This window comes from Anser brachyrhynchus (genome assembly GCF_964034855.1).
Source record: "Anser brachyrhynchus genome assembly, chromosome: 2".
NCBI classification, from domain to species: domain Eukaryota; kingdom Metazoa; phylum Chordata; class Aves; order Anseriformes; family Anatidae; genus Anser; species Anser brachyrhynchus.
Genome location: NC_137695.1, coordinates 9202554 through 9216022, shown reverse-complemented (window position 1 = coordinate 9216022; position 13469 = coordinate 9202554). Strand labels below are relative to the sequence as shown.

At 36.1% G+C, this 13469-nt stretch overlaps 1 protein-coding gene across 6 annotated transcripts in view; it reads right to left on the bottom strand.

Moving 5' to 3' along the window:
- Positions 1–13469, bottom strand: part of RBM33 (RNA binding motif protein 33) — a 99270-nt gene that overhangs the window by 48098 nt on the left and 37703 nt on the right. For all 6 annotated transcript variants that reach the window (XM_080581457.1, XM_080581454.1, XM_080581456.1 and 3 more), the window contains exon 10: positions 9690–9748. In XM_080581457.1, coding sequence (XP_080437583.1) covers positions 9690–9748 — 59 coding nt within the window. The remainder of the gene's footprint in view (positions 1–9689; positions 9749–13469) is intronic.

The window sequence follows — 13469 nt, the reverse complement described above, 5'->3', positions numbered from 1 at the left end:
TTTATCCCTTTAAATATCCTTCCTAGTTAAGAAATTAACATTCTCTCATACAATTCTTACACGAATTGTACTTTTACTTTTCCGCATCTCTTGTTAATTACATGATGTTATCTCCAATAATCTATTCATGAAGCATAGATAACTTTGGTTACCAATAAAAGGGAAAACTTAGCATAAATTGCTTAGCACACAGTTAATCTTATAAAGCAAGGAATAAAGAGGATCTAACAGCTATTATATGACTTATCAGCTTCTCTAAAAGGGTCACTCTACTTTTTTTTTTCCACGAGACTAATTAAATACCTTAACAATGTCATTGAAACTTCATGAATCTTTCAATAAATTACACCCTGCCTCCACAACATGTTTTCATTTATTAATCTCACTTAAAATGCAAAGAGCTAGGAGAACCCCATTGACAGTTAAGCAGGGCCACTCAGTTAATTCTTCTTATATGGTTTAAATGCAAAGAATAATGACCACTATAACCTATGACAATTAAAACTATAGCCATCTGTCACAAGATGTTAATCCTCTTATTTCAGTAGCTACTAGACTTTTTGAAAAGCTTTCCTAAAATGCCAACCTTCCAGTGCAAGGAAGTGACTTTTCATCCTTTTGTGTAAGAAGCCCTTTTTCATATAACTTAAATATGGTTTAAAATTTTTCAAGTAGAAATGTATACATCTCACAAAACATGGGTCCTTACAAGCCAGTTTCACAGTATTTTCATTTATTGTGCACAGCATACAGAAAGCAAACGGTTCTCTGAAATTCTGGAATAAAACTTCCTTGGTATTTTCTCAAATACAGTCTAAATGAACCTGTAGGCTCCCTGCGATGTCTCTTGACAACAATAATTCCATCAAGGTCAGCTAAAACCTAACAGGTACTGAAATATTACCAATGGATTCAATGTTATAAAAAGGCCTTATGTAAAAGTTTATGCCTTTAATACATTTCAGTCAAGAGAGACAAAAATTAAAGTTCAGAGAGATCATGAAACTCGAGAGAACTAATGTATTCTACCCATACATGCGTCTTCAATATTTCTGGAATGCATTTTCTAAGGGGAAAATGCAAGGAAAAGGAACATAAGGAAATGTAAGGAAAAGACTAGTAACTGCTAGTTCATGTATGTAGATCCTAGCATTAAGGCAGATTCAGTTTGAGAAAGAACAGGTTGCTATTTCCCTAAACCAAGCCAAAAATAATTCGTAATATTGAAATGTACCATGTAACTTGGACAAGCTTCTCTTTGCCACTGCACAGCTCCAGGAGGTAAACCACACTGGGATGTTTAAGTACAAGTCCTGTGATCTGACCAGATCTTGCACATAAAAGATTTGCATGAAAAATAACTGATGTCCAATGACACTGTTTAAGGTCCCAAAATGGAATTCAACCTTCACAGAAAACCAGTACAAGCAAGGAGGGAGACACATGAATCCCTCGTTACTTAAGCTAACCAATGCTACTCTGAAGGATAACGTTACAGATTGGTTTCTTGGACTCCCACCTGCTCTACCACTGAGGTCTGCAAGTTAGAAGATGGAAATCTGCAGGACCAGTGGTCCCATCCATAAACAATTCTCAGAAAATGCCCTGAACATGGACAAAGAGTGTAACAGACATTAGTGCCAGAACAAGGAACTCTCTTGTGAAAGAAGAAAATTTTACTTTTTTTTTTTTTAATTTCAAACACGAAAAATCCTCCTGCATATTTTTGTGTTCAAAGCTAATAGTTTACTAGGAATAGGTATATTAGTAGGGACCCAAAAGAATGGCACATTTTGTATCTCTTCTGCTTTCACAACTATTGACATAAAACGCCTATAAAAATATATTATAAAAATAGTCTCACCTTATCCTGAGGCTAGAGACCATTATATGGAAATATTATTAGAATGTTTATTGACCTAGCATATTTTGGTGACCTGCATGTCACCTACGATTACAATCAAAACTCAGATGGATATCAAATAGAATATCAAATTCAGGATTTCTACATTACACTCCAAGTTCAACAGTGAACTTACAGTTAATTTCAAAACAATGTGAGAACCAAAAAGATGTGACTTGGGGACGATGCTTCTCCCTTCAACTAAAAATACTCAGATGGCCACAAAAAAACGGGGGGAAAGAAAAGATATCTTTACAGAAGACAAATACTATGATTGCTGTTAAAGTGGACTTTGATGTGTGACATTTCAGATCTATTTAGTAGTTAAATTACAAGATTCCTTATTTTCTGTACAGAAATTTCATTTTGGAGATATTCTGTACCTCTGACCTCGCAAACACTTTGATGCAAGAACTTTACACACCCAGGGCTACCAATGTACTTGCAAGTTCTACTCGCATGTTGAGTATGAAGGCCTGAATATACTTGTGTTTTGGAGTATTCCATATTCAACACTTAATATTACTGTAATTCAGTTTACTGTAATCAGTAGTACAATTTAGTATTTTATAATGAAGCGTGTTTTTTTTCATTTCACATACTGAACAGCAAGAACTCAAGGTACAAAAGGTGTATAAATACCTGTTTATTTATAAGATTTTTTTTTTTTTTTTACTGTGATGACAAATATACTGTTTTTCAGAAGGATGTTTCACAGCTTAGTGAAAACAGCTTGAGAACTATACTATCATCTAGGACTAGATTATAACAAGTATATTTTAGCTCTGCATTCAGTATTTAAGCACTAGATTAGTCTTACTGCATTGTAGTAAGAAGTCAATTGTACACTGTAATTGGATTTCTTTGTAAGAGGAGTCTTGACATCTGCAAAATATCTCTAACTGCCTAATTAATGGCTATGCAGCCATACACTTAATACTTGTTTGTGTGTGCTTAATAAAAATTTATCGTTTGCTCATGTAGCTTAAAAAGTTCAAACTTCATTCATACAAATATATCAATCTATTTTATATCTAATCATTTATATATACATATACACATAGATCATTACATGTTATATATAAATAATAGATATAATAGAAATATGATTACGTGTAGAAATATGTAAATACAGCATTTTTATGTGTGTATATATAGGTGCATGTGTGCCTGCATATAAAATATACACATATAAAAATATACCCAAACCAAAACTTTGTAGCTGTGCAGGTGATGGAGCACTGGCACAAGTTGCTTAGAGAGGTTGCAGAGTCTCCTCCTTGGAGATGTTCAAAAGCCATCTGCACATGTTCCTGGACACGCAGCTCGAGGTGGTCCTGCTTCAGCAGGAGGGTTGAAAGACAACCTCCAGCGGTGCCTTCCAACCTCTCACCGTTCTGTGACTCTGCACTTAGCAGGTACTAAACCAGATACTGAACTGTAGAAATTTTATTGTCAATAAGACGCACGCACAAAAAAAATTCTTCAACTCTGTTTTTTTCTTAGCAGTCCTAAATAGCAATTACTTAAAGTTAAAACTATGGAATATAAGCGCACAAGTTTTCTGTTTGATTTTAATTTCTACAGAGCATGCGCACACTGGAGCTAGCAGGACAAGTTAAAGGGTTACTACATTTAGAAGCCATCTATTTCTCTCTTATTTAATAGCTGTTACCATCATGTTTAGCTGCTGCTGCTCCTCCTGCAAATGGGAATTCATTGATATGATTAAATTTGATGGTATGATAATGTATGGTAATCGTGATTAATCAGAAGCCCACTAGCAAATGGAGGATGTTGGGTATTATGTCACCTGCATTTTAAACTGCATTCCCTCTATGCCAGCCTGACAATATTTGACAGCTGGAGGGATCTCATGCTGCATCTGCTTGCAACTACTTATAGATCTGATAAGAGAAAGTGCCCATCATTCCTTCACTACCTTAAGTGCTGTAATTACAGGGCTTTGCAGTCAAGTTGTGAAAACAGTAAGTGTTCAAAACGAAAGCTTTTTGCTAGCTGCTGAACAAGCTCCGTCTCACATCTGCAAGGGCTATAATCTGAAAGAAATGTAATTTGATGCAGCAGTCTCATTCAAACATGATTTGCATGAAATGCTGTATAAAGCACTATCCAAGAAATGTCAATCAACACCACCTGATACCATGTATCCTGTTAAATGAAAACAAAATGCTTTCTACACTACCTGTGATCTGCTACCGCGACACAGTAATAGAGTGAAAATTTCATTTACTGTTACTCATTATAGTAAAGCCATAGCTAAAGCAGAGTAATTGTGAGGAAGTAGGAGAATCATTTTCACAAGTGACTTTCTATTTCCATTAACAGTTTGTCTCCTACATAAACACTGCTGCAAGCATGTACTAGTTACTATCTCATTATTTGCTAAATATCAGTTTAAAAGGACTGAATATTCTCAGATGCAGAACTGCTTAAAATTGTCCTTACTGTAGGCACTGGAAAACATGAGCCAAGACCTTAGAAAGGGTTGCTGAAACCCTTACTTACTCATAGCAATTCCTAATGGAATTAGGAATTTTGGAAAAAAAAACTCCTTATTTACATTTTCCACAATGATCAGGAAACAGTATTGCAACGAGTTTTATTTACAAAAGCACTGCAAATTTCTGCTTTCACAGACTGCAAGAGGTGTTTATGCAAGGACACACCCCCAGGCCCAAGTACATTGTAAAATCCATTAAACTGATCCAAGTTTGCAGAAGTGGTGTTATAGGTCTATCCAAGTCAGCCCAAGGACCACTTCAGGGAAAAAAAAATAAATTATATTTCAATATACCTTTTACAATTTAATTTAGCGTTAATACTTTTTTTTTTTTGTAAAGGACATGTTTCAAGCCAGGGGCAAAAATGAAGGACAGTGACCTATGATCTGAGCAACAGCTGGGCACTTATTCAAAAACCTCTCACAGGCTAAAACATAAAGCAGTGCTTTTAAAGTATCTGAATTTCAAACAATACTTCAAAGCTCAAGGTTTGTCAAACTAGAGATTTCAGAAGTGACTGAAAAACAGAATCAAAATTAATCAATTCACTCTCACAGCATCCATTTACAACAACAGCTGATATCCTGGAGATGAAGTTGAAGAATGTTGAATGAGACTCTAAAGAAAGTTCAGTAAGGTTTTGCAGAAAAAAACCTTCAAGTATTCTTTTGGGATAAGGACCATTTTGAAAAGAAATTTTAAGGTAAATTCCAAACCCAAATTATGTTAAAAAACCACTCCTGAGAATTGAAAAGACACGATGTAGAATATTCACAAGAATATTCTCAGTTGCCTGAGGACAAGTTGCTCGACTAAGGTCTTATTTTTATACTGAATAAAACAATTTATACATCATGCAATTCAACTTTAGATTTGAATTCTACAGTTACCTGAAAGGTACCCAGTGCACTAACAGGTGTCCTATCAAAGGAGGAAAGCTTTGTGCATCTCAAAGCCTTCCTGGCACAAGCTGGTCAGACACTAGCGCTGCTTCCTTTTTTGCTTCATGCCACTTCAGACTATTCTTAGTTTCAGCTCTGAAACTCAAGAGGACCAAAATTAAGAAAATTTGTCTGTGGGACACCAAGGATGTTAGGTTAAGGACAACAGATAAACTGGTTTTCATCCAACTTCCCTGAAAATTCTCCTGGCAAAAGGAATACAGATACACTGCCAGCATCCGCTCTCTCTGTAGCAGTTTCAGAGGACAAACCATAACAGAGATAGAAAGGGAATGAAGGGCCCTGAGCCAGAGGAAGCTATTCCTCTCTTCTGCCTCAAGCAGTGTAAGGAAGGTTCTCTGCAACTCCCTCTTCACACAAAACATCTTGTTCCAGACTTAGACCGGGATATGCCAGGGATCCCCTATTTCTGTCTGAAGAGTTTTTGACAAGGAAAACGCTGTGGCACTCTCTCAGAACAGGTATGACAACACTTGCTCCACTTTCTCATGTCCTTAAAAAATCCCACACAATTGTGCCACTTGTGAAAATTTCCTTGGTGTTAAATAAAATTAAGTAATGTTTGAAGTAAAAGGTCTTCACCTTTCCTTCAGGCAAAAAAATGCTGAAATATTTCAAACACAGAACACGCTGGTGAAACCACATAAGGGATGAAGAGATTTGGACCATCAACTCAGCTCACGAAAATTGCCATTTGAAAGCAAATGGTTTTGTTTCGCATTAGAAGTCTGGCCTCTGCAGTAGGCAGTTAGTAGCAACCTAAATATGGAGTGTTTAGAAACACCTCTTCTGTTTCCCTTTTATTTTTAAAGGAGAAGCTAGCCTAGATAAACACCACAAGACAGGAAGCACAACTGTCCCTTTTGTAAAAATTCAGGAGATCCACACAACCAGCCCGTAAATAAACCTCCAATCACTTTCCTTCAAACAGATTAGTCCCCCCGAAAGTCTTGTTTGTGAAACACTGTGACAGTAACTCAGAGAAAGGCATTTTAACCACTTTACATTGAATGCAGGTGATACGTAAAGCTAGACCTCCAGAAGGACCCAAAGATGTTAACCTATCTCCTCTTCAAACAACTTAGTTTTTTCTAAAGACTCAGTCGGCACTTGAACAGTTCCCGGTAAATTCCAGTACCTGGAAAAACACTAGCTCAACTACAGTTGAGGACTGAATTATTATTAAACACAACCACCTGAAGAATACTCACTTAGATGAGCCTTTGCACAACTTGAGGCTTTAACTTCCAGTTAGCACAAGTTTATCATGTTTCCCCAGCTACTAACAACCCTCAGATCCACCATTAATTCAGTCCTAATTAGCTGACCACACCTCTCAAATATTATTCCCACTAAGTCACCTCAAATGACTACAGAGTAAGAAATAGACAACTTCCTTTCTTGCTTCAAAATTCCTCTAAATGTTCAAATAACTTCAAATAGGGAATACAAATGGATAAATTCTGCTAGATCCTTTCTAGTACTTCTTCTCTAAACACTTAAGGGGTTAAGCTTTAAGTAAGAAATAATTCAGAAATAAGAAATAACTACCCTGAAACATTAACATTTACATCCAGGGCTGTTAACTGAATTTAATCAGTCCCAAATCCAAGCAGACTGGATCCTGATCAACATTACCCTGATTTAATACTACATTATTTCTTATAATTTAGAACTGAAACCAATATGCTAACATGCTCATTACAACTTTGTTCAACTCTTCAATTACATCCTTCTGCAAAAGGTTGTAAGAATTAACCATTACATGGTTACAAGTCACTTCATTAGCCCTAAATTAATAACACCTGGTTTCCAATGGATTTATGACTTGCAATTGATTAGCTCTGATTGAAGCTCTTCTCACAATTGTAACACACAGGGGCTCTCTGTGTTGAGAAGTCTCTGCTAGATGAGACAGTAACTCAGAGGCAGTTTTTCTTTTAGCTAGGTCACTAGCCACATGTAGGTCTCTCCCTCATGAGAACGTCATTACCTTTAATGTTTGTGCACCTCTGCCACATTCAAGCAAAATAAGCCATCCAGTTCAAAGTCACAGGGGAAAGCAACCTAAAAGTATTTTTAACCCCGGAGTTTTTAAGAAACGAAGCAAACAGAAGACTGATTGACTCCTATGCTAAGATCAGGTGATCCTAAAAACAGAAGTCAAGTTTTCACATATCCACAGATTCCTTTTATAATGAGAAAAAGGAAGAATGTACCATGGTCGGGAATACTTCTTTGACCTTTTTCAAATGGCTTGTCAGCAAAGTTGTCCAACCATTGCTATACTGCTATAAGTCAACATTTATACATAAACAAGTGAATTCTAACAGCACAGAGGCATTTGACATGTAACAAAGCAAGAAAAGGTAGCTCCGCAAGATAAAACGTTCAAGTCAGAAAGTAAATTTGTCTTCAGCTCAAGAGCTAACATACTACATTTAATAAAACAAACACGCGATATGTACACAGTGACACTTAATTCCTAATCCTAATATATCTGATAACCTATGCAAAATTTATAAAGTGCTTCATAAGGGAAGACCATATTATACCCATTTTACAAATTATTGAGTCAGGGAAAGATTAAGCACCTTTCTCAGGGTCATAGAGCAGGTAACTAGCTGAAGAGGAAAAAAACACTCAGGGCAGCCAAATCACAGTACTGCATCCTCTTAGTTAAGACGGCCTTCCTTCTCTTAATGAAAAAAAAAAAAGATGACTCTCTGCTAGTGCATTGCTTACATAAAAAGGCAGCAAGCACTCAGTGTTTTCCTTCAGGCAAAAGGAGCAGTCCTAACAAAAATGTTCAATCCATTTTATTCCATTTAAAAAACTGTTGCATACAGGATTAGCTAGGTTTGCAGTACTTCTTGACTTGTAAAAACAAAAGTGAACAGAATTAAAATCTAATTTCACAGTCAATTTAAAAAAATAATTTCCAATTTTTCTACGCTGATGTAAACACACTTCAAAGATGTCAATTACAATGCCTTTACAGATATTCCTTGTCCTTCTATGTCTTTTCAATCCCAAATTGTGTTTATTGGCACAAGCAAGTTCATGTCAAAGGAAACCATACATGAGATACTTGTGCTTTTTAAATAGTTACTTTTAAAATGTTAATAAGATTTCTACTTAATACTAAAGGCTGTTGAAGAGAGCTCTTGCCCTTAAACCCACAATAATTTTAAACAAGAAAATATCTCCTGTTTACATGTTGGCAAAAATTACATAAATTCAGTTGATGAAACTGCAGTTATATTGTTTAACCTTTTTATACTTCATAGAAGAAATGCGGCAATTTAAGAACTCAGCTACTGTACCAAACACGGACATCAACTGCTTAGCTAGATATCTTGAACAAATATTCTGCATCAAAATCAGCCAGGTATGCACATGGCAATCAAAAGTCACAGCAGGTTTCCAAACTCTGCTTTTTCCAAACACATCTTACCTCTATGCAAATAATTTACTGCGTGATACCACACAGATGTTCACAAAAACCTACTTTCCCCCTTCAACACTGTAAGCATTAACAGAGGATAATTTTTGTGGTTTATCTATTTGGGAAATAATACACAAGTTGTTACCTGAAAATACTTCAGGCAATATTGCACAAATATATGTATTTTTTGCTTATTTTGATTATTTGCAAACCATCTGAATTAAAAATTCAGGACAACGGAATTGTGAAATATTGAAAAATTATCTAGAAAGGTGCTTCTCTACATTATTAGAATTAAAAAAACAAGTAAAATAATTCTTGTGAAACAGTTCGATGCCCTGTTTGTTTTGCAAGTTAGAAACATACAAAAAACAAGGTCATACAATGCCATTCTCATTTCTTGATACAAAAATATGAAGGCATTTAAATGCCTGAAGTAATGATAAAAATACAATTTTGCCGATTTTTACAATAAAATATATGCTACTTTTTAAGCTTAGGGATTTTTTTCCAAATAGCCTTTATTATATCAAATAAAGTAAGGATTCTATTTATGCAGAAAGACCCAAGTAATAAAATGGAGCCCATATTCCTTAAGACAAGATGCATTCACGCCTCTCCCACTGGAGAGATTGGTTCAACAATTTTACAGTTAAACAGAATTAATTCTACTCTCAAAAATCCATTGACCTTAAGCTTTTAACAAACATTTTCAACTGCAGAGTGTACTGTCAATATTTACAAATTCTTAAAATTATATTTCACTAGAACAGCCTTTATTTGCTGTATTAATATTTCCTTGCAAATGTATGCTTATCCATATCAAAGAAGAAGAAACAGCTGCTACTCACAGGAAATCTCTGGGGTCCTACGGCAGGTCTTGGCTGGGCTGGAACTGGCAGCAAGGGCACTGAAACAAGAAGCACCTTTTAACACCATTTGTTTTACCTAACAGTTGTTGCTGTTATTTCCAAAAGTGGTTGCAATAAGAAGCCATGATTAAAATCTGCTACATTTACCCTCGCATGTCACAGCTCCTACAATTAACTTTAAGCAACCATTCCCTCCCCCGCAACATGCAACAGGGCAATTAGGATTCTCCTCGTTCATTTACATAATTTGATTCTGCATTCTCCAGAATGAGATTGCTTCTTGCTTCATGAAGGAAAAAAAAACAGAATATGTATTCAGCCAAAGGTATGTCTCAGACAAAGCTGACACGGACTCTTAACAATAATCTCATGTTTCAAACAGAAGGACACGTAATTAACTCACCTTCTCAACTTAGCGCCCCTCGTTTCCTACTTATCTCCCAGTCTCACCACCCACTTCCCATAGCAAACACTGGCATCAGAAAAGCTAGCTGGCATAAATCACTGTTCATGGAAGGGTAAAATGAGGCAGGTAGCAGCAATTAAGAGCAAGCAAGAACTTCTTAATGTGGCTTTTTTCTTAATATGGCATATGCAACCGTAGTCATAGTTTGTGTAATCACAACTGCTGATCTCAGACTCATATTTCATAGAGTCACCAAAAAAATAAATAAAATACGACCCTCTTCCTGAAAAATAACTTCTCCAAAATTAGGAGTTCGGGGACTAACACGGACGACTTCTTCACATAACTTTTTTCTATCTGTTTTCTTGAAATTCAATGTCCCAAAACATCCACTTAAAATGATGGCAAAATGCATAAAGTAATTACAGCCGGATCACCTCAGGAACTCAATCTTTATGTGAATCCCCAGCACAAAGTCTAATAACAGATTTCCCATTTTTCCTTTTTTTTTTTCCTCCTCCTCCTTGGATTGTCTAAATGGTTAAAAGTACAAATATGTCAATATTAGACAAAAGGTCTAGAGAAGTTAAATAAAGCATTTCAATTAAACAGCACCAAATGCGTTTGCTCATTTACCAAAAACTTGTAAGTAAGGCTATTTTCCTTCAATTTGTGCTTAGCATTTGAAAATGATAGGGAAAATGTTTCCCACACAGGGTTAAACATCAACTTTGTAGACAACTGTGTGACACTTGAGAGCAGGAAAGGTGTTAAGAAATGCACCCTTCTCCCTTAAACTAGCTCCATTTCACAGCACAGTTTTCTAACATGCCTCAAAAAATTCCTTTTTCTTCAGTAATACAGGCACAAGAGCTAATGCATTAGCAACTATTTTTAGTTCATGTCCACGTCTGCCTTCCATCCACTGTTAATTACCTGCAGTTTACTGCTTCATGGGCTGAAAGGGTAAACTACGTGCACCAATCTTTCAGCTCTGAAGGACTGTGTGCAAGCTTATGATCAGGTTACATGAGAAAATGAGTCAGTCTCATCGTGGTTTCTAAAAAACATCTGTCAGTATTGCACAGCCATGACCACTTAAAAAAAAAATTGACAGCATGCTCTTGACAGACCAAGGACTAAAATAGCTCAGGTCAGAGAGGCAAGTCTGAGAAAAATCACATAAGGTGGGAAATGCAGAGAAACTTCATCTGTACAGCACACTCGTGTCTATTTCAGTATCCTGCCTCTGGCAGGAACATATACAGAGTTATATATATTTTTAAACAAATTAATTTAATACTCATGAAAGATAGTTCAAACTCAGCATCCTTTCAGTCAGTCCTTGGACACCTGCTGAAGCAGCAAAGAATTCTCAAATAAGCATTCATTTCCTCAACATGAAATCTTCCACAGATTTGAAAGGTACGTTTCAAACACAACATGTTGTTAGATGCTATTTTAAGAGGATTAATTTGCTTTTAGCTGTAAATTTCAAGGCTATACCTGAAAAGATGAAGCAGCAATTCCCATATTAATGATTTAGAAGAATTATAATTTTTCCCAGGACACTAGTTTTTAAAAAGGTAAATGGCACACTAATCCACCGAGCTGCCACAAACTGCTCATCAGTAGCTCCTGTCAATTTTGGCAGCACCACAGTACCCTTGAAATAGTTATTTGTGGTGTAAACATCAAGGGGAAAAGACATTGAATACCTAAATCACAGGCTGAACTAGTAGTTCATAGTGTGTCTACTTGTACTTTATAGTCCTCCAGTATTTGTAAATTGATCCGACTCAAATTTGGACATGCATTCAGCCAAAAAATCTCCTCTTACAACTCAAAACTAATTTACAAAATGGGACACACAGAAAAGAGAAAATTATGACAGGTAATCAACAGAAAGACATGGGATTCAAATGCCACAAAAGGCACAACTGAACACTAACTGAACACTATCCGCAGCAGGTGTGAACAGACACTCATATAACCATTAAGGTTTCTGACAGACTGAGTCCTTCTTAATCATTTATGAAGCTTCGAAGACTAAAAAAATATTAGAAATTTGTTTGAAAAAACTGACTTGACAGAAGCAACTGCTGGATTTTTTTTTATTTTTTTTTTAACCTAGATACAAGGAGATTTGTCTCAATGGCAAAGAAATAAGCCAATGAAAGGATTCTTCAAGAGTGCTTCAACTCACTTTCAGGCTGAAGTAGCTGGCTACAGAAGACCTTATATATGCTGTTGTATTCAAATGAAAATTTCATGACAATTTACATGTTTTAGTCTATTTTAGAAAATACTGATATACTGAATGCATTTCAAGATGAACTCAGGCCAAAAGGATGTTGAGAATGAATATTTCTATGATTTGCAAGTTAGAACAAATGCCCTTGGTGCAGACAATTGAAAGTATGTGGGCTTATTCCTTCCACAAAATTACAGAGGTAAAAAAATGTCAGTCTACATGAAAACATGATAGCACACCATTAAAAATACGGGAGTCTACGTGTGTGTATCATGCACTTCCAGACATGGCATTCTGACTTCCAGGCATCGCATTTTAAACAGAATCAAAATAAACTTTGTGTCTGACTCTATTCTCTGATATGTAAAAAAGCCTCGTATCTGGAAATAGATTCAGTTGAGAAGGGGCAGGACATCATCAAGAACATGAAATTACTCTCATCTCTTTCATAGTTCCTGCTACCCTTAAATAATTGCTGCTGCGTGACAAACATAGTAGTGTTGTCAGCTACCAGGCTCTCCCTGCTGGAACCCCAAGCAGAGGCACTGAACTGAGCAAGATTTTTTAAAAGGAAGTTTAGAACGGTCATCCCTACACTGGAATTTCTGTCTACCATTTGCATGCCTACACTGAAAATGCTTAAAGATTCATCTGACTACGATAATTTTAAAATTACGCTCATCTTCCCTGAAGAATATACCTGATGCCCTACATATTTTCCTTAGGTGTGTAAATGTATACTTTCATTTATCATAAGTCTACTGCTGTATGCTGAGATGGCCACTTCTAACAGCCAGTGCACAAGACTGACTGCTCACTTATTAAGAAGCTCGATTTAAATCACTACAATTTTAACAATTGCACTTAACAGTATGCTGCACACCTAGCAGCAGAAATATTCAGTAGTCTTGCAGAGAATCCTTTCAATAAAACAGATGGCACTAAGTTATTTCATATGAACCCATTGCCATTAACAGGGCAAAGATCTTTCTCACTGCCATACAGGTCTTCTACCATTGAAAAACAGATCACTCTGGGGCTGCTCCTTCTGAGAGGACGGCTACCAGTCAAGTAAAGTATGTGCACAAAAAGTCAGCAA